General features: G+C 52.3%; 1 protein-coding gene across 1 annotated transcript in view; it reads left to right on the top strand.

Moving 5' to 3' along the window:
- The window catches only part of MEI1 (meiotic double-stranded break formation protein 1), an 81,548-nt gene extending 61,405 nt beyond the window's left edge, over window positions 1–20,143 (top strand). The window contains exons 24-29 of the mRNA XM_061569714.1: window positions 2,127–2,308; window positions 9,833–9,914; window positions 13,901–14,010; window positions 15,008–15,151; window positions 15,790–15,893; window positions 17,004–20,143. Of these exons, the coding sequence (XP_061425698.1) occupies window positions 2,127–2,308; window positions 9,833–9,914; window positions 13,901–14,010; window positions 15,008–15,151; window positions 15,790–15,893; window positions 17,004–17,106 (725 nt within the window). The 3' untranslated portion in view covers window positions 17,107–20,143. The remainder of the gene's footprint in view (window positions 1–2,126; window positions 2,309–9,832; window positions 9,915–13,900; window positions 14,011–15,007; window positions 15,152–15,789; window positions 15,894–17,003) is intronic.
- The last annotated feature ends 1,619 nt before the right edge of the window (window positions 20,144–21,762 follow it).

Consider the following 21,762-nt stretch of genomic DNA (forward strand, 5'->3'; position numbering starts at 1 on the left):
TTGGCGTGGGCCTGGCACTTGCCTTTAATTTTCATCCTGCATCATGAATCACAATTAAGTCCTGTAAACGCCTGTCTCTGGTCCTCGGAGGTGGGCTGGGTGGCGGGCGGGGGGGGGGGGGTGGTGGGTATTTGCCACGGGACGCTCGCCATTCCCACTCACAGCCGCTTGACGTCCACTTAATAAATGGGCGTCAAGCTCTGGCGAGATGCAGCCGCTGCAATCGCACGCGGATGCACAGTCTCTTGACGGACGCGCTTTGGTGTAACGTTTCGGTGGGGGGGGGGGGCGGTGGGAGGAAGGGGGTGGGGGCCCGAACAGCCTGCTTGGACGGTGCTCGCTCGCCCGCCTGCCCACCCTCACCGGGCGCTGCCGCGGCCCTGATTGATACTAAATTGGCGTTGGAACTCATTTCAGAAATTGGAGTCGCGCCACGGTGTTGTGCCCTGGGCCTCGGCTGGTGTTAATAATCATTTTTCACGCGATGACATCCGGAACACGGGACCGCGGCCAGCGCGCCTTGATTACACGTGACCTGGCGTGCGCGCGCGTGCCCTGTAATGTTTGTCGCCGAAACGCACCGGGCTGCCCCTCCCCCCCCCACCTGCGCGCGCGCACACGTGCATGCGCGCTCGTATTTGCGTTCGTCCTTGTGTGCGTCTGTGTTTTTACGTGTGTGTTGGCGTATGTATATTTGTGTGGGGAGTCGCGGCCCAGCTGTACGAACCCGGCGACCCGAGTTCAATTCCCGCGCGCATGACCAACACCGCTGACGACTACCTGAACTGGTCCTGGGCCTCCCCTCGGTCGACTCAGCCTCAAATCAGTACCTGATGCGATGTGTAATCATCGCCACTGAGGAGAGAGAGGCGGCCGGGCTTGGTGCTGGCCACACACCCCCTCGTGTGCCGTGCCGGCCTTCACAGGTGCCCGCTAACAGCAACTGCCTCGAAAGTTTGTTCAGGCTACACGGACGGGGGCGGCAGTGTAGCAGTTTAGCTCGCTGCGCTACGAACTCAGTGACGTGACCTCAATTTCAACCTCACGGCCGACATCAGCGACGGATATCCGAATGGTCTCGCGCCTCTCCAGTGTGAGCGTGCACGTGCGTGCGCGCGCTCGCTCGCGTATATAAACATTCCCGCGCGCTCGCTCGCTCGCGGGAGCAGATTGCATTGCGGGCGCGTTAAAAGGGCGGCCGTTATTTACGACGCGTCGGGGGTTTCGCGACTTTTTTTCTCTTTGCGTCATTATCAGCCTGCGACGGAGGAGGGTGGGGTGGGGGGGGGGACGTGGGGGGGTTGGGGTTGGGTGGAGATGCCGCTGGGATGTCAATCTTCAACGCTCGCGGGTTCAACCCGGGGCGGGGGGGGGGGGTCCGCTGGCGCGGGCGGATAGAGGGAGCCGTCGATCGCGACGCACGCGACGTGGCCTGCGCGTGCTGCGTAAAACATTTAATAAGGTCGTAAATAAGGGAGGGTTGGAATAAATGACTCCTGGCTCACCCGACGGATATACGGGCAGTCAACTGGATGCCTTCATCAAAATTGCATTTACTTTTTTTTTGGGTTGGGGGCTACAATTTTCCTAACTAAGGTAACAAGCTGTTTGCAACGTTTTTTTTTCGGAGCTGCCCCTCGCGCCGAGTCGTGAGTGGAGCGACGCTAATCGGGCCAGGGCAGCCGTGACTTCCTCTAGGCTTCTCTCGTCGCGCAGGTGGTGCGGCCCAAATCAGTGCAGTTCAACGCACTTCAGGGCGCCGCGCCGCATGTGTGCTTGTGTTATCCGCGCGCGGCTTCGTCTCATCCGGGACGACCTAGCGGGCGGGGGTGGCGGCGGGGTGGGGGGCGGCGAGTTTCTCCCAGAACTGATTCGGATATCGCGCACTGCCGCTTACGTGAGGCGCGGCTGGGAATCAAGCGGAGGCCGCCAGGTTGGTATCCCGGTGCGCTCAACATGGCCGCTGTGGAGACAAAGGCGGCCCGGCGTGGTTCCGGCCACACCACCCCGTCGCGCGCGCCGCGTCGGCCGTCGCATGCGCTGGTTGACAACACTTGCCCCAACAGCCCGTGAAGGCTATAGATGCGGGGGGGGGGGGTGAAATGTTTGTGTTTGCGCGTGTGAAGTGTGCGCCCTGCAGCTGCTCAAGACGCTGCTGGGCTTGGGCTTCGCGTCGCCGCTGCTTCGCATCCGCACGGCTCCGGCCCCGAGCGACGCTCCGGCCAGCGACGTGGACGCCTCTCTGCGGCCGCTCTCGCTGGACCACATCACACACCTCGCCATCGCGCTGGACAGACACCTGGTGCAGGTAGCCTCCCTCCTGCCCCCACCCACCCAGTGCCGGCGGCGCACGTTCGCCAAAAGTCCCGACGGAGAGAGCCGATGCTTGCGTCGGGGGTGCCCACATCTCGCATAGTAACACACAAGGCCATGGCCAGGACCGACAGACAAACGGACAGCCTCGGGGGAAGCTGAATGCGAGTGTGCAGCTCGTCATTAGGTGACCTTGAAACTTACCTACTCATTAAAAATTGCATACACTCCCTTCCTTCCCCCCCACCTTTCAACCAATCCTGCTCTGGGCTTCCCTGCCCCGTAACTATATTTGCCCATCGGCCGCCAATGGATACTCCAGTGCCTCCGCTGAATGATTTATTAACCAAGGCTATGCCATGCCTCACAGTGCTGTCCCCCACGGTCTGTCTAAGATTTCCATGGTCGCGTGTCCGTGGGGCTTTTGCTGGGTTTTCCACTTGAGTGTGTGTACATTCGCATGTTGAACGTCTTTCGCACTGTACGTAGCCAATCGGAGGTGCGGGGGAAGGACAAACTAAGCACTTAAAGCAGTTCCAAAGAAATTAGTTTTCAATCTACACTTAAAAGTGCATAGCACCAGTGGCTTCCTAATATCGGAAGGAAGAGCGTTCCAGACGGCCGCAGAAAACGCATCTGAAAACGCACGAATGCAGTGACCAAATAGGTGGTGGCTGCATTTGGCACCACTTATTTGGCCGCCTGTGCCACCATTTTCTTGAGGCAGAGCTCATCCAGGGGTTCGCTGGATGGTTCGGGGATCAGACGTTCATTGCTTTTTTCGGAAAAAGATTTCCATGAATAGGGACGCGTGCTGGAAATGCTCCAGCATCTCCAATTCAGTCGTTACGATGCCCAGCTGTAGTTTTGTTTTTGCCTAGCGGACTCCTGATGACAGCTGTCACTGTGCGATGCATGGTGACGTAGGGCTGGCCTGCAAGTGAGCATTCGTCTGGCAATTAGCGGTGAACGTTGCTATTGGTTATTCCAATTCAATGCTTTTGCTAATAATTTTTCTAATTTTAAGCGTGACGCCAGCACACATGGCCTATGCTTTTTCGAATAACATCACACGGAATTTGTATGGTTCATAAAAACCGCAGTATTGGCCGGGGTGGCCAGGTGCATGAACCGCAAAACAACGACCCCCCCCCCCCCCCCGTTGCCTGAACAATTTTAATGCCTACATGGGCGATCTTTGTCCCCGTAATGTGCATATGGATGTGACGTCACGAGAGTGGTCTCCTTCTCCGTGTGCCCAATGATGTGGAGTAGCAACTATTATTTTACGTGGAGGTGGTGGATGAGCCAGATGATTGCGTCGGGAGTAGCGGAGTGAGTGGTGAATCGCTGTGATGATGCGTCCTCCTCCTTCGTGTTTATGAACACGGGGCATCAAGTCACATCGTTCCACGTCCCATGGTTCTGTTCTGAGTGGCGACCACAGCCTCCGCAACACTTACCAAGAGAGGTTTTTTTTTCCATTTGCGAATCATCATCAAGTATCCGTATCTGCTACTGCTGCTGCCATAGCATACCAGTCAGCCCATACGCTGTACCCATAGTCTTGTTCAGGGAAATTGAGTAAAAAAAAAGTGTACATTTTTTTGCGTTTCTCCCTTGTGATGGGACTTTGTAGGATTATCGTTGAGCTTTATAAGGGCACGGGGTGATCAATAAGATCTGAATTGGTATGTAATAAGGTAGGCACTGATAAGGGGTTGACAGGTATACCATGATTTGTGCCGGCACCACTGTGAGCCTAGGTTAAAATCCAGCTTTCAACAAACCACCAGCGGTGAATCTGAATTCTCAAGCGTAGCGGGTTTGGCGGTCTAGGCCTGGTTACCGTCAGTGGTTGTCGTGCTAAATTCGTTTTCTTGATCGATACCAAAAAGACGAAGATTTAGTTTTTTTATCGGCTTTGCCCTCCCCAGCAAGAATACAGGCGTTAAGATGTTCAAACGCCAAATACACACAAGGCATCAAGTCTACATTAACCACACATGATTGGGGTAAAACATGCCAACGAATTGGCAGAAAGGGTCCCAATGATATCAATAAATTCGCCGAATGTGGCTTTAAAGTTCTTGAATTGAAATAGATTTATTTTTATCTTGACTTAAAGCTTTCGTGACTGCAGTAATTCATATTCTTTGGGTCTTTCGGTAAAGTCACGTAGATAGGTTCAAAGAAAATGTTTAAAAAATTACGACGTTTCGATCGCAACACAAGCGGTCGTTATCAGTAGCCCTTTATTGGTGGAAGCCCACAACCAGTGCCGTCATGGCCCTCTACGCGTACCATCACCTCGAGCAGCAACCTCCACCGTCAACAGCGTGAGTGTGTAAAGCGAGGTGCAATGATTACCTGGCAGCCCTTTAATTGGTGGAAACCCACCACCAGCAGCCGTCGTTGCACTCTACGAGTACTTACATCAGCTGACCCGCCCATGCTGATTAAAATTAAAATTAGAAATAACAAAAACTATTCTGTAATTTAAAGCGTGCTTCCAAAATCTAAATGTTATGACAGGTTCCCAAAAGCACAAAAAGGAAATTTTATTTTATATTTTATGCCCTTGACACAACAATTACATAAAATCCATGCCGCAGTTAGAATCCATTCCAGCATTTCAGCTTTCGCTTTTGCAGATCCGAGTCGATGTTTTGGGCAATTAGTTGCAGAAGGCTGCTGAGGAGCGAGTGAAAATCTAGGAGGAGATGTCTGTGTTTCCTCTTTTTTCTTAAACCTAACAATTCATATTTATTGGCCTTGAAGTTGTGTTATTTAATCGCAATTAGAAGTCGTGTCAGGGTGCATTTTTAATGAGGTGATTTCTGATTTGTTTTGTTTACACATTGTAATTTCCGTTGTTTTGCTGTTATTATTTAAACGTGCATATCCCTTGGATCAGAGATGCTGCAGGTCTCACTGGGCTCTCAGCTGATTGCTGCTCAGGTCATCTGTCTGCCCTTAACGAAGCGCTTATTTCGTAGCTCGCTCACAGGGATCGCTGACTGCCTGTTGGAAGATAATAATAATTTAGTCTACCTGGGAAAGACACACCGAGTCCGGCGACTCGGTTATGATCAGGAAGATCGTGCTGCATCGGGATGTTTGACCAACACTAATTAATAAACCGGAGAAGCCGAAGGAAGCCCATGCAGGACAGGGGGAGAGCATGCAAACTCCACGGAGAAAAGTGCCCGAGTGAGTAAATCGAACCCGGGTGCGTTCTTGCCTTGAGACTCAAGCGTTGCCCTTACACCACCCTGCCACCCTCCTGGCCCACCCCACCGCGGCCTGCCCCTGCCTCGCCACCCCAGGTGCGGTCCCCTTGTGCTCTTGACCCATTGCCCTTTGCGTTCACTCCTCCGCCCATCACTTTCTTTTCCTCTTCTCTTTTTCTCCTCCCTCCTCTGCTTCTCTTTCATGCCACAGACCACGACCGGGCTCCTCTTTGGACCCGTTCGACCCTACCGGACGCGGCGACCCTGTGCATCCTCGTTCGTTTATCACGTTGGCTTTGCTGAAAATATAACTTTTAAAAACACACACACAGGAAGCCTATTTTGAACTACGTTAGCGGGGGCGTTGGGTGACCCACGCCCCTCCTCGCCCCCCGTGTCACGGAGCGGTGCCGCAAGATGACATCACTCAACTATTGCTTCTGCAGTCTCTCCAGATTGCCTCCCAACCCCCCCCCCCTTCCCCCGTCGCTCGCTCCTTGCGAGGATTATTCACGGCCCGGCACTCATACCGAGAGATGCGCGGTCTTACGGGCCGGGTCTTAGTCACACAGGAGGTGCAACTCCCAAGTGCAGCGAGACGATTTATATTCCGCAGTCCTCGCAAGGCAGGGGCAGGCGTGACGGGGCATCTGGACGGTAAATGCAAAAGTTTGACAGGTGCAGCAGCCCTGCGATTGCTCGCTCACACCACCGCTGGCGGAAGGTGCCTCGACGAGAGAGAGCTCTACAGAGCCCGCCCCCCCCCTGCTAGGTGTTGGCCTTCTCTTCCCATGCTTGGCTGGTACATCTTTGGAAAGGTGGTGGGGTGGCAGCGGGGGGTAGGAGGGGGGGTGATTGAAGAAACTTTCAACTGCCGCGCCGGGTCATCTAATCTATCTGGCGGTCTCTGGCTTTGCGAGTCTGGCGGTGCGGCCTGTACCACCACGCAACTGCTTCCCATTGCGGTAAATGGAGCGAGCGCCGTTAATCCGGCTCCGAGGTTTGGGGGCGGCGGGGAGGCTGGGGGACGGGGGTGGGTGGAGGAGGGGGGGCGCGCTCGCGTGCAAGCGCCGTGGCACCTGTGGTGGGGTTCAGTGGAATGGAATGCTCGTTTGTATTACTCTCGCCTTGTACCACCGCCAGCCCCCCAGCTAAATTGACTCCTCCGAGACCGCCAACCCTAATGTTTTCCCTCTCCCTGCATCATGGATCACATCTGTTGCCGACACTTGCTTGCCGGTTTTAATTGAATTGCAAGTCGCTAAGCTATTTACAATTAAAAATCCTAATCAGTTTGTTGCGAGCGGTAAACATTATTTTATTTTTAGCCGCCGTTGATTTAAAGTTGATGAAAGATGTCTTGTTTTTTTGTATTATACGCGTCCAAAGAAATTGTGATGAATTGCTCGTTTATAATGAACGCATACTGTCTCGAATAAGGGATGGCTTCAAGTGCCAGGAGCGACGAAATTAACGAGAGATTTAAAAAAATATCTAATTTCTTACTCTCTTCAATCGTGTCATTATCGTTGAGTAAACTCGCGCAAAACGAAACGAAAGCACACACTCATAATTTACATTCAACGCGAAGGTCTTTGCATCCTTAGTGCTAAATTCGCTTGCGAGAACTGTTCTCCAACTCCCCCATGGCGAGCTGGAACAATTATAATTGGCGCGTTACACGCTTGTAAACGTCCACAAATTTAATTTGTTTGTTCTGCTACGTTGGCGAGATGTTAAGACGTTCGCCGCAGCTGGGGGATCGAACTCGGGCTGCCGGGTTCGGAGGGCGGTGCGCTACCCACTGCGCTATCACTCTTGCACCCCCCTCCGCCACCGCCCCCCCCACCCCCCACCACGCGAGCTTCCCTGATCCGATGTACCATTTCGGAATTGTGTGTTAGGAATTGAAAATTTAGCTCGCAATTCCCAGTTCACATAAAACAGCGATCACTGCAGAAATTCTCTCCTCTGATAATGGATGTGGGATATCACTGGCCAGCACCCAAACCTGTGAAGAGGCTTTGAATGTAATCGTCTCCATCTTCATAATAGAGAATGTCCTTTTGTAAAAGAGATTTCGCACTCTCTTGTAGTTCCCTCCCACATATTCACAAAGACATATATAGTCACACAACGCGCGCACGCCCCTGCGTACGTGCGTTGTGTGTGTTTGTTTTTGTGTGTGTGTGTGTGTTTTGACGTGTGTGTATTTGTGCGTGTGTGTGTGGGCATGCTTGTTAGGGTATGTGTTTGGGTGTGTTTATGTGAATGTGTGTTTCTGTGTGTGTGTGAGTTGGTTTTTACACGTGTGTGTAGCTGTGTTTAAGCATGTGGGTCTGTGTTTTATTTATTTTTGCACATTTGTGCGTGTATGTGTGCATATGTTTGCATGTGTGTGCATGCCTTTGTGTTCGTTTCGGTGCGTGTGTGTTTGCATGGGTATCTGTCTGTGTCTGCGTATGTGTGTGTGTAACTGTGCATATAAGCACGTGTTTGTCTCTGTGTGCTTGGTGTGTCTGTGTTTGTCTGTGCATACAAGTATGTGCATTAAGCATATGTATATGTGTGCGTATAACCATGTTTGTGTCCGAGTGTGTATGTGCGCGTCTGTGCGTGTAAGCATGTGTGTGTGTGTCTGTGCGTGGGGAGCAGTGGTGCCGTGGTTTGCGCACCGCTTAATTTCCATTCCATGAATAACATTAGCGGCGAGCGGAGCCGTAGCCAATCCCCGCGTCTCCCGAAGATCAACTCTGGCTCGCACGAGCACCTGGCGCAGTGCGCAAACACCGCCACCGGCCAACACGAAAGCGGTCAGGGCGTGGTCCTCGCCACGCACCCCCGCCTCGTGCGCCGTGCCGGCCTCAAGAGGTGCGACCGCGTAGGGCCAGCGATGGCCAACCCAGGCCATATTCGGTGGGCCACGTGAGCGGCCCTCCTTCACCTCGGTGGGCCGCAGGCTTCACATCGTGCTCGCGCACGTGACCCCCTCGCGTCGCCCCGGACACACTTAGACCAGGCCATCGGGAGGGGCCCCACGGGGACGACACGCGGCCCCGCTGGCCGCAGGTTGCCTACCACTGGCGTAGGCTTTGCACGGTTGTGCCGTACCTACAGCTGTCCCAACGCGCGTTCCGGCCGTTGACCGCGTGCATTGCGCCCGACGTTTCGCTCCACGTTCTTGGGGGGGGGGGGGGCGGTGGGACTCCTTCAAGAGATGAAACTCTTGTGGCTGCATGGAGCGAAACGTCGGACGTCGTGCCGAAAGGCACGCGGCACAGCCCGAGGGCACGGCGTAAAATCGGGAGCCTGCGCTTGAATTCAGCCACCGGGTCGGACTGCTCGGGGAATTATGTTAGGCATGCAACATCCTCCTATTTTGTCCTAAGCCTGTTTGTAGTATTCATATGAAATTAGGGTACACGATATATACTTGTTATGGATAGGCGTGCCGTGTATTATAGTGGTAGGGCCTTGCGATAAACGAATTTCTTGGTCCAAGCCGGCCTGGCGGTCGTATTCCGGGAAAAAATATCGAGTGAGAAATTAAACCCCAAACCCCAGCATTATTATCGTCATCGTCAATATCATGCCTGTCACCATCATCATCATCATAATCGTTCATACATTAACACGCAGCTATAGCCTTATTCTGCTGCTATAAATGAGCCACTTCATTGAGCTTCATTTGTGGTCAGGTCGCTTCTGCAAAAGATGCAAATAGCTCAGTGGGCTTTACCTGGTAAGAAACAAAATGGTTTAGTTGTATTTGTATATATTTTTGTAAGTGATGTGTTTATCTTTACTTTCCTTTGCACTCCTGTCGTGTTTTTGTATTGATTGTTGCTGTAATGTTCTGACCTGCCCCTACTGGACATCTGTGATAAAGAGCTTTATAGCTCATCGGATTCCTCCAGTATAAATATTTTGCATAATGAACGTTTTTGGGTTAGATGGCATTATTTATAAATGTGTCGTAACCCTCCACCACCCGACACGGCCAATCAGCAAAAAAAGTGTCACGTTGACAAAAGACAAATAGTTCACTACTTTAGCCCACTGGTGTGTTGAAGCGTGAAACCACAACATTTACAATTTTTGAGTGCAAAAAATTGTTAAATAACGCGATCTAACCCAAAAACGTTGATTATGAATAATATTGGTCGCGAAAGCCTACATGTTAAAATAAATATTCTGATTCTGGGTGCTGGCAAACAGCACTTGGCTCCCCAGTTGGGTGGGTGTGTTAAAGGCTACCTGGGGGATCTTTTCCTTTGTGTGCTCAGCCCCAGGATGCGCTGGCGCTGGCTGCTGCGAGCTGCCTCTGTGCGCTGCTCGAGTTCACAAGCGAGCGGAGCGGCCCCGTGGGTGAGTGAAGTGCCTCTCCCACCACCCCCCCTCCCCCCCCACTTGCCATCATCACCGAACACGGTGGCGGTAAGCTAAGCCTGCCCCCCCCCCACCCCTCAAGAATCTCAAGGCCCCCCCACACCCCCCCCGGATTCACTATTGAACTATTAATAAGAAAAATATATTACTTATCAGCTGATATTCTAATGTGAATGAACATGGAACGCTCGTTAGTGGAGTTGGCCAAGCATCGCAGCTATAGGACCACAGAGCTTGGGAAATTGTTGGCGCCGCTCGCGGCTGCCCTGCCACTTGTCTGCCTTCCTGCGCTCCCGTGCGAATATTGGGCCACGGCAATTATTTTACAGCGAGTTGAGGTACCTTGTGCTCGAATAACGCTATTTAAGTATAAACAACTAAGCATCAATAATAACAAGATGATACGCGTAAGAAAGCCGAATAAACTCTCTCATCTATATCTTGCCTGCATCTGTCTCCTTTCATGTCACTCGATTTTCATCTACATTTCTCTTACCTCGGTACGTCTTTATATCACGAAATGTATAACATCCCATGAGGATGTTATACATTTCCTAGCATCCTTTACATGTTCTTTGGACATGTCCTTCCTCCCTCCTCCCCTCCCTGCCTGCCACCAACAGCCAGCCAGCCAAACTTTTTTGTACTATGGAATGGTTTTGCATCGCAAACAAACAGTGATGGCAGAGGGTTGTGGTGTTGCCGCGACACACGAACCCGGCTCCACACTCTGGGATGCGGGTGATGTCGTCACGGAGATGTGCTTGGTGACATCGCCACAGCGCACACTCGCAACTTACCCACACGCCAGCCAGCGCAGCCAGAAAGGCAGCCAGCCAGCAAAGATTTTCTTCTAATATACAGGGACTCCTCTACTTTCAGAGATACGAAGAAACCTGTCCGTATGTCGAGTTGCCTGTTCGGACCTAGAGTCGTAAGTTCAACCGCCGCGCAAAAGAAGGCAGTGGTGTCATCTACATCTGTAGAGCGTCAAGAACCAGTGGCATCTACATCTGCAGAACGTGAAGAACCAGTGGCATCTACATCTGCAGAACGTGAAGAACCAGTGGCATCTACATCTGCAGAACGTGAAGAACCAGTGGCATCTATATCTGCAGAACGTGAAGAACCAGTGGCATCTACATCTGCAGAACGTGAAGAACCAGTGGCATCTACATCTGCAGAACGTGAAGAACCAGTGGCATCTACATCTGCAGAACGTGAAGAACCAGTGGCATCTACATCTGCAGAACGTGAAGAAGCAGTGGCATCTACATCTGCAGAACGTGAAGAACCAGTGGCATCTACATCTGCAGAACGTGAAGAACCAGTGGCATCTACATCTGCAGAACGTGAAGAACCAGTGGCATCTACATCTGCAGAACGTGAAGAAGCAGTGGCATCTACATCTGCAGAACGTGAAGAACCAGTGGCATCTACATCTGCAGAACGTGAAGAAGCAGTGGCATCTACATCTGCAGAACGTGAAGAACCAGTGGCATCTACATCTGCAGAACGTGAAGAAGCAGTGGCATCTATATCTGCAGAACGTGAAGAACCAGTGGCATCTACATCTGCAGAACGTGAAGAACCAGTGGCATCTACATCTGCAGAACGTGAAGAAGCAGTGGCATCTACATCTGCAGAACGTGAAGAACCAGTGGCATCTACATCTGCAGAACGTGAAGAACCAGTGGCATCTACATCTGCAGAACGTGAAGAACCAGTGGCATCTACATCTGCAGAACGTGAAGAACCAGTGGCATCTATATCTGCAGAACGTGAAGAACCAGTGGCATCTACATCTGCAGAACGTGAAGAAGCAGTGGCATCTACATCTGCAGAACGTGAAGAACCAGTGGCATCTACATCTGTAGAACGTGAAGAACCAGTGGCATCTACATATGTAGAACGTGAAGAACCAGTGGCATCTACATCTGCAGAACGTGAAGAACCAGTGGCATCTACATCTGTAGAACGTGAAGAACCAGTGGCATCTACATCTGTAGAACGTGAAGAACCAGTGGCATCTACATCTGCAGAACGTGAAGAACCAGTGGCATCTACATCTGCAGAACGTGAAGAACCAGTGGCATCTACATCTGTAGAACGTGAAGAACCAGTGGCATCTACATATGTAGAACGTGAAGAACCAGTGGCATCTACATCTGCAGAACGTGAAGAAGCAGTGGCATCTACATCTGCAGAACGTGAAGAACCAGTGGCACCTACATCTGCAGAACGTGAAGAACCAGTGGCATCTACATCTGCAGAACGTGAAGAACCAGTGGCATCTACATCTGCAGAACGTGAAGAACCAATGGCATCTACATACGTAGAACGTGAAGAACCAGTGGCATCTACATCTGCAGAACGTGAAGAAGCAGGGGCATCTACATCTGCAGCAGATTATACAACTTTTTAAGCTATTCCCCGTGTTGAGTGTACATGCCTTTCAACACGTTTGGAATCGATAGGAGTGAAGTTGGACTTACAAACAAATCGACCTACGAATAGACCTCTGGAACCTAACTTGTTCGTAAGTAGAGGAGTCCCTGTAGTATGAAAGAGCGCACCTGCTTGGTGTCCCTAGTAGACCCGAACCACCACTGATCAATCAATATTTATTGATATCGCACACTTAACATCAATAAAAGGCGTCTCTGAGCGCTCTACATAAACCTAAGATTTCAATCAGTCAATGTATTTTTTTTCCGCGAAGCGCAATTCATAGGATGATTCAATGTGATCGTATACGTATAATAATATCAAACATTCAATCTAATGAGCATGAAAACATGTATTATATATAGAAACTACATACAGGATGAAGCAAAATGATTAAAGAGTGAGTGCAGATCTTCAACTCAACGGACAAAGCTCTCCCTCTCTAATCTGACGAGGTGGAGAGTTTCACACAGGGTAGGGACCACAAAACGCAAATGCTCGGGCACCCGGGGTCACCGGATGGACCCTGGGCATACCCCGAGCGATCCCACTTCAGCGGAGTGGAGTGAGCGGAGGGGGCAGGAGTGGCGGTGAAGCCCTTGCGGATAATCTGAATGATCCCGCAAGCACGAACACACGAACACGCACACACACACGCCCCCCCCCCCCCCCCGGCTAGTGGATATTCGGCCGTAACGAGGCGCGTTGCTCATGGCTAAGAGCGGCTCCATGCGGGACGCGTAGGCGGTCTCCGCCGTCGATGTGAAATTGAAACATCGGCGGCGGAGGTGGGGGGGGGGGGCAGTAGGGGGCGGGGGGCAGGGGCGAGGATGGGGGGTGGGGGGAATTTTAAAACGACGTGGACTATGAGACATCCGACGTTCAGCGGCGGAGTTAATCGTTCCCGCTCGCTCTCTTGCCAAATTAGTCGTATGCAATGCGGGAGTTGGGTAGAAATAAAAGCTACCGTTCGTTAAGTGCACGTTAAATAAAAACAAATTCGGAATAACAACTAGTTCATCAACCACTCTCCGATGGCGCACAGACGACGGCCTTCATCGTTGCGAGTCGGAGAGAGCGGGAGAGGTCACACGGACAGGGCGGGGACCCTCCTCCTTCGCGCTTTCAATTTACGAAAGAGGCTTCTTCTCTCAATGGGCCCTCTCACTTCGTGTTTAATAAAGGAAATCTATTTGCCCCTTCAATTCCACCCTTGGCTCAATTTTCATCATTCCACAGGCAAGTGTGGGGAGTGCTCAGACTCGTAGGTGGTGTGCGGCAGAGGCGGCCTGCAGCGCCAAGGGGGTCGCTCCCTGGCAAAGCCCCCTCCCCCCCCCCGCCACCAAAGGGTCTTCCTTCCCACTCACTCCTGAACGTGGACTATTTGCAGCCGGTGCAGCGATGATCCATCGCTGCACGCTCGATCTCGCGGATCTCGGCGTCGGTATTCGTTCACCGTCCCCGCTTGTGGTTAGTCCGGCTAACCCCGGTTTTGTGGTTGGGTGTGGTGCCCGCAGCGCACCACCTGGTGTCTCGCGCCTGGTTCCAGAAGCTCCCGAGTAACCTCGCCACCACCGTGCTGATGAGCTGCGGCAACCCGTCCTCGGCGCTGCTGCTGCTGTCCGTGGTACCCGCACGCCGACACGCCACTGCCACGCTACCTTGACACGCACACCCCTGTCACGCCGGTCCTGTGACATCCAATTTGCCGTACCGCCTGGCCACACTTCCCCAACACCCCCCCTACCTCACCCCTACGCCTTACAAACAAACGCGTTCCCTCCCTTGGCTGCAACTCAGTTGTTAGTCTCGACGTCTGTCCATCACTCCTCACGACGTGTTCCGGAGATCGAACAGCTATGCATAGGTTACGGGAAGAAACGTACCGGAACACTTTTGGTGTGAATCGTACATACGTTTTGCGAACAATTGATTTGGCGCACGTATCATGAGCTTACAGGTAAAAACATTTTTAGCGGTGATTTCTCGAAAGCCTTCTCAAGTGAGGGGCTGTGAATCACGAGGGCTCGGTGCTCGGCAGTTGTCGTCAGCGAAAGGGGTTTTGGTGAGGATTCTCTGTGCCGATGGCGTCACTGCCATTCAGCCGGCGTCAGGGGCACCGCTCGTGGTCCCGTGGCCCAGCGCTGTGGAGGCGGCAGCGAGGGTTTGTGGATCATCGCACGAACGTTGTGCAACTGTCTTCCCCTGGGGACGTCGAGGAGGAGCCCTTAACCTTGGCCTTCCTGTACGTTGTAGAGCTTTTGTCCTCCCCTCACACGTGTAGGTTTTCACCGGGTGCTTCAGTTTCCTTCCACAAGTAAACTCATGAATTGGCTAATAACACCGCAGAGCTTCCCGCTCGTCTGTGTATGTACTTGTATTGAACGTCTTTCACACCGTGCGTAGCCAACCATGCCAACCAGAGGTCCGTGGTTCCTCCCCGTGCCTCTGAGTCCTCGCTCTCGACGAGAACGAGCGAACACCGCGTGGCGGCGGCGGCGGCGTTGCCGTCACTGTGTTACAAGTTATTATTATTCGTCAACCCGACGAGCCGGGTCTCCGCCCGTGACGGCGATCGTCGCTCGATGTTGACCAGCGGGTTTCTCTCTCTCCACCACTGGCAGCTCCTGCGGCACGAGGGGATCGGCGGGAGCGGCCCGCTGGAGACGCAGAGCTTCATCGAGCCGCTCCTCCGCCTCGTCCTGCAACGGTCGACCTCCGGCCTTGACCCCGTGACCTGGGACGCCACTGTCGCCCTGCTCACACAGGTTCGGCCTTCTCATGATAATGACTGCCCATGTCTTCAAACCGCCCATTAGCGACACGTTTGTAATGTGTTTACCCGTGCGTGTGCGTGTTGCATGCGTGGTCCAGAGCAGGTGTGTGTGGTGTGGGGAGCGGTAGTGCAGTGGTTAGTGCACTCCGCTACGAATCCGGTGACCCGAGCTCGATTCCGCTCGCGACCAACATCATTGAATATCTGAACGAGTTCTTAGCCTCCACTAGGTCGACTCAGCTTTAAATTAGTACCTGATACTGTGTGTAAACATCAGCATTGGTGGAGACAAAGGTGACCCGATGTGGTGCTGGCCACCCACCCCAATGTGTATCGTGCCGGCCTCAATCGGTTCTCGCGAACAGCACTTGCCCCTACAGTCTGTTAAAGGCTATATGGGCACTCTTTCTTCTTTTCCTGTGTGTGGCCTGTCTGGGTAGCCACCTGGGGCCCAAATTGTACGTGTGTGTAATGCCCATACCAGGTTGTACCAACAATGGTACCTACGTGCGTGATTCTACTCCTGCGTGTCACACACATAGTACCCATATGTGTGTCTGCGTTGGTGCCCATGTGCGTGCGATACCTGTACATGCGGTGCCATGTGGGTGTCCGACTGGCGCCCGGTAGCTGGTGCAAAGTGGACGGGACACTGCTTGGCTTCAGCCTCGCGAGGAATGGCTTCGGATTCTGCGGGACCCACATCCTCACCAGGGCGCCCCCACCGACCTTGTGTATCCTTCACCGCGATGCTGCCCCCCCTCCACTGCCGCCCCCCCCCCCCCCCAACTGTTCACCCACGCCATCCCACGCCAGCCTGCGCACTCCGCCGCACGCTCGCTCGCTCGCTCGCTCCCTCGCTCGGTCCACGGGACGATTATGATTTACATCCGATGGTTAGCCTCCATTAACCTCGTGACCGCCAGCCTTCCTTGTGCATCTGCCTGACGAGATGAAGCAGATTTGACGAAAACAAACGCACGAGGCAAAGGTGAATTGAGATGAATGGGGCCGAGAGGTTTCGTGACATTTTCGCGTGGCTTTGTTGAAGTTGAAAGACTGGAGAGAAAACTCCTTGCGGTAATCGTTAAATAGTAATGGTTCGCAGCAGACTTGAGAATGTACGCAGGTTAGAGACATCGCACCGAACGCTAAGAATGTTAACTCAAAATAAGCATTCGCATCGCTGCGAAGAATGTGATTAAAGTAAACGATCGGACAATACCGCATCGAACCGTGATCCCCATGTCTTCAAATCGACAGTTCAGCCTTGATTCAAGAGAGCCTGACTGCTGCTGATGAGACGCTGTACATATCGAAACCGGTACAAAGTTTGTTTGTCTTGAAACAATGCTGCTAAAATGATGCGCTCGCAGAAGGGCCGTGCGGCCGATGAGTTGCGAACGAATTGGTCCGTGCATTTGCGTAGAACGGTGAAATACGTGAAGGAGACATATTGTGTACATATCGACGTAAGTGGGACGGTTGACTGGTGACGGAGACTAACGACGGAATGGCGGCCAAAAGCGAGAGCACGCCTGAGAGGACCTCCACGATGGAGGGATGATGGAAATGAGAAGTAATGGAATTGAGGAGCGGGAAAACAAGAGGGAGTGATTTTGTGGCGGCAGAGGAGTCATTACGGAATGGAGTGGAGGCGAGTTGGTGGGGACGACGCGGGGATCACGAGGAGTGTCGGGTTTTGCGTACGGAGTGATGAATGTGTGGAGCGGAGCGAAGGTTGACGGCGGAGCGCCAGGCCGGCTCCGCGCCCCGCGACCCGCCCCTCCAGCTCTTGCGCGCTGAGCGAGCGTTTTTCCTGAGCGCCGCCCGCCGGACTGCAGCTCCATCGGCTCCGTCACCGTCTCCCTCCGCCACCTGGCCGAGTGCACCAGCTGCTGCGACGCGGAGCGCCGTGCCGCCCTGCTGCTACCCCTGCTAAGCTAGCGCCCCGCCGCCGTGGATCGCGGTGGGGGGATTGACCCGATCCGGCCGACGGGGCCGGTCAGAATGATCGGTCCGATGACCGTGGGCCGCCGTGCGCCGATGAGTGTCCCCGCATTGTTGCACCAGGTTTTAATTGAAGGCTGAGTTTACCCAGGGGTAGCTCAGGACTGGTTCGGATATCACTCACCGCTGATGTTGCCCCCCCCCCCCCGTCCCCCAAGCGTGACCGTCGCTGACGCATTCGCCCACGTCAGGAGAACAGGCCAAGCGTTTCTGTTGTACATTTGTGGTACGGGTCGAGTGCGTTTGGGTTGTGCGTTTGTGGGGAGCGGTGGTGCAGCGGATAGCGCCCTGCATTACGAACCCGGTGACCTGAGTTCAATTCCCGCTCGCGGCTAAAATCGAATATCTGAACCAGGCCTCCCCTAGTTCAACTCAGCCTTGAATGAGTACCTGGTGCGGTGTGTAAACATCAGCACTGGGGAGACACAGGCGGCCAGGCGTGGTGTTGCCCACCAACGACTCCCTCGTGTGCCATGCTGGCCTTCAAAGGCGCTCACTAACAGCACTTGCTCCAACGTTCCCGCACCTCCGATTACCACGGTTGTCTACATATGGTGCGAAAAAAGTTCAACATCCATACATACATTAAAGGGCTATATGGGGGATCTTTGTGTGTATGTAATAAGTACCTGCAAACAGCAGTCTATAAGGCTGTGTGGTGGATGAGTACCTAGTGCAGTATGTAAATGCCTATGCTGGGGAGACAAAGGTGACCGGGCACCATACTGCCCACACCACTGGCACACTTGCCTTAAAAAGGTGCTCACGAACAATACTTTCCCCAGCAGTCTGCAAGGCTACGAGAGGAAGCTTTGTTTTTATAATCGCGAGCAGAGTGGCGGCACTGTCGGTAGCGCATTGCACGATAATCCCAGCGATCCGAGTTGGATTCACGCCTTCAGATCATATCAATGGCAAGTGTTATCAACAATTGCCCTGACCTTCCCCTAGGTGGACTCAGCCTAAAACGGGTTTAAACATCGACACTGGGGAGACAAAGTGGGTCGGGTGAGTTTTCTGGCCACAGTTGTGGCCTTAATAGGTGCTATTTAACAGCACTTGACACAGCAGCTCTTTGTGCTAGTATTACTGTTTGACACTTCAGATTTCGCCAAGCCTGGCACAAGTACTTTTGTGAACACCAAATCCGGCGCAAATGGTTGGTTCTATCGTTGTTGTTGTTGTTGTCGTTGTTGTTGTTGTTTACCTTTCGTGCAGTTAATAGTGGACCTAGCCTTGCACAACGAGTCCTGGTGATGCTTTAGCACACGTTGTTGAAAATGGCTCCCGTGTTTTCGTTCTCGTTTAAAAGTGCACCCAGCCTGGCACAACTTAACCTCATGATGAGTATGTCATTGGGAAAATGGCTGCTGCTGCTGCTACCGTCTTGTTTTCACCATGACGTGTCATGCTGATTCTCGCAGTGCTTCGGTGAATGGCCGCGGTTTCATTAAAATAAAGTTTCATCTATACTTAGTAGTTAACCAGCTGAGAACTCAAGATCCCACGATAAGAGTTCTCATTTGCAGGAGCGACCCGGGGAATTGGCAGTAGTGGGCGACGATTGGCACGTGTAATCCAATTTGAATAATTGCGCCGATTTTTGTTGAATTTTGACACATTTTGGAACGTGACACCGGCACTTAACGGGTTACTCTTCGCGAAAGACGTCACAGGATCCTTTAACGTCCGCTGTGAAGTAGACGATGCGTAGTATTATTATTATGGTTATTGCATCCGCAGTATTAATCAGGGCGGCCACTGGATTTGAACCGTGGACCTCTGCAACATGCGGCGAACGCGCTACCACTGTTGCAGCGTCACCGCCACATCAACTTTTCCGTGTTGAGGTGGCTGGGTGGGTCAGAGGTCAGAGACAATGAGCCAGCACCGCTGAGAATCCTGGATTTTGTAATTGTGGCTTCAGCCAATTGCTGTAATTAAACTGGGTTCTCAAGTGCAGTGAGTTGATGGTCTCAGGCCAGTCACTAAAGGACTGCACACACAAACGAAAAATCCCACGTTAAATTTGGTTCTGCACTTAATTTGACTGAATTCCAGCAGTGAAATTGAAAAACATCAGTTGGACCGTTTAGCAAAAACGAACATTTGTCTCAGCGGCTGGACAGGTGAGAAAGTGCCGCCCTCGCTTAGAAGGGCTCTATGCTATCCGTTTCCGGGGATAGCGTTGTTCACGACACTCACCACCACTCCCCCCCCCCCCCCCCGATACCACAATCGGGATAACTATTGGAAATAAAACTTGTTTTTGTCAGGCTTCGGTGTGTTTCATCTTTAAAGGGAGCACACGAGACGTGCTGGCTCAGGCAAGGAGCCAGCAGCGACGCCGATGCCACACATTGAATCTGGAAGCTTTAAAACGGATTCACAAAGTGTTACCCAACGATTGTGAGCCACCTTTTGATCCACGTGGAACGAGGCACTTCGAGAAAGGAGAGGCGCTGGTTGATATGGCTGGTTGCTTATGAGTGGGGGGCGCGGGGGGGGGGGTATGCACAGAGCTCAGTGCAGAAATGTGTTTGTTCAATGCACAGCATTTCAGACTTGTTCAAATCGCCGTCAGTCATGGTGAATCTCCGCCGCTGGACGGCTGACGATGGTTTGAATGATAACATCCGTAAATGCATCCGCTGCGGGAGGGAGTCCTCCCCAGTCCCGCAGGGTTCCGCGATGCGACAATCCCATCTGCCCGCACGCGAGCTGATTTAATCGCTCCATCTCTTCATTGCACGCGCTGTCGGGCACGTTCCGTCCTTTTTTGGCTACCGAAAGATTTCCTTCGGGGGAAAATGTTCACCGATATGAAGATGTTGCCGTGTTTCAGTGGTCATTAATACTCAACAAATCACCGTGGTTTGTAATTATCGTGTTGGTATAAAAACTGTTTTACTTTCACCCTCCACCACCCAACAGAATCAACATAAACGAATTATGTATCATGATATTGGTTGTGAAAGCCTACTTAGAAAGTTAATAAATTTATCAAACGTTGTTTTCTTGCTCTGTGATTGTTTCAAGCCCTCTTCAGCCAAATGTTTGGTCCATTTGGGTGACACAGGAGGCGGACGCTATTATCAGAATCACTGCACCTACACCACTGGCGAACCTGAGTTCTAGTCCAGGCTCAAAACTCCGACAATGAACCCTGGTTTGTCAAGTGCAGCGAGTTGATTGATGGTCTCAGCCCAGCCACCAATGAAACGAAACAAAAAAAAGAAATCCCCATCTCGTTAAGTTACATCATTCGCCTAATTAAACTTGTTCCAGTGGTCAAGGATTAGAAAATTACTGTCATGTGAAGGGGACGTCTATAGCAGAGCTTATGAGAAGGTGGCACCACCACCACCTAATGTGTGGGTTAGAGGCAATAGCAGAGTCCTCGGAAATAGATTCTTTAAATGTCATCTTCCAGAGGCCGTCTGCAATAGCTCCGATTGGAAATGTGTTCGTGTCTAAAACATGGCGGGGAAAACACAAATCATGCAATCAAGGGGCAAATCAAATCCTTTTTTTAAATATATACAATCGCCTTTGATCAACAGTGAAAGTAACGAATGTCCTGATGATTGCATGAGCTATTATTAAATACAGCGGTCATGCATTCATTCACACGCTGGTCTCTTATTCACACTGTTGTGTTCACGTATTCAACCATTCACCCATGAAGTTACGAATTCACTCCATTTACTCATTCAATTGCTCACCATTAACTTTATTCATGCGTTGCATCTCTTGTTCATCCGTTGACTCATTCACATATGTTCATTCGATTGCACGTTGATTCATGCATATATGTATTCACGCACCTGGCCATTCACATGAGTAATTCGCTCGCTCATCCGTTCACGTGTTTCTTCCATTTTTTCACTCATTCCATTACCCACTCACTCGCTCCCCTCTTTCACTGTGGGGGGGGATGGGGGGTCCATAAAACACCACACACGCACCTCAGAGTCGTCTCAACAGTCGCACGCAGAGCGCGGCAAAAACCCGGCACGGAGCGGTGACGCCGGTCGGACCTGGAGCCTCGATCCGTGGGCCGCCAGCCCTGAAAAAGGGGTTTCCACAGAGAGGGGGCAGATGCTGCACATTACGGGGCGAGCGAATGGGCTGGGTCCAAGCCCAGCGAGTTCGTTAAGTTTCCTGGCGAGGGCCTCGCACTGCAGGGGAACAGATGCCGCGCGATGTGCCCGCCCCTCGTTGGTCGCGGGGTCCGGTGGTGCTCTGACCGCGGAGTTTCGCACGGCCACCGCGAAGCTGTTCACGTGCGGCCGGACCGCTCGCTGGCTCGGTCGCCGGCCTCGACGTGAAAGGATGGTACAGGCTGCAGATCAACTGTTTGCCCGCGTTTCGGTTCAATGGGTGTCCTATGCGAATACATATACACACACATTGAGTACCTGGTGCGGTGTGTAAACATCGCCACTGGGGAGACAAAGGCGGGGTCGGTCGTGCGTGATGTTGGCCACCCACCCCCTCGTGTACCGTGCCGGTCTTCATAGGTGCTCGCTAACAGCACTTTCCCCAACAGTCTGGTGAGGCCATATGGGGGATATTTATCTTTATATAAAA

Source organism: Lethenteron reissneri, chromosome 44 (genome assembly GCF_015708825.2).
Source record: "Lethenteron reissneri isolate LAM-NWPU_2019-01 chromosome 44, ASM1570882v1, whole genome shotgun sequence".
NCBI classification, from domain to species: Eukaryota; Metazoa; Chordata; class Hyperoartia; order Petromyzontiformes; family Petromyzontidae; genus Lethenteron; species Lethenteron reissneri.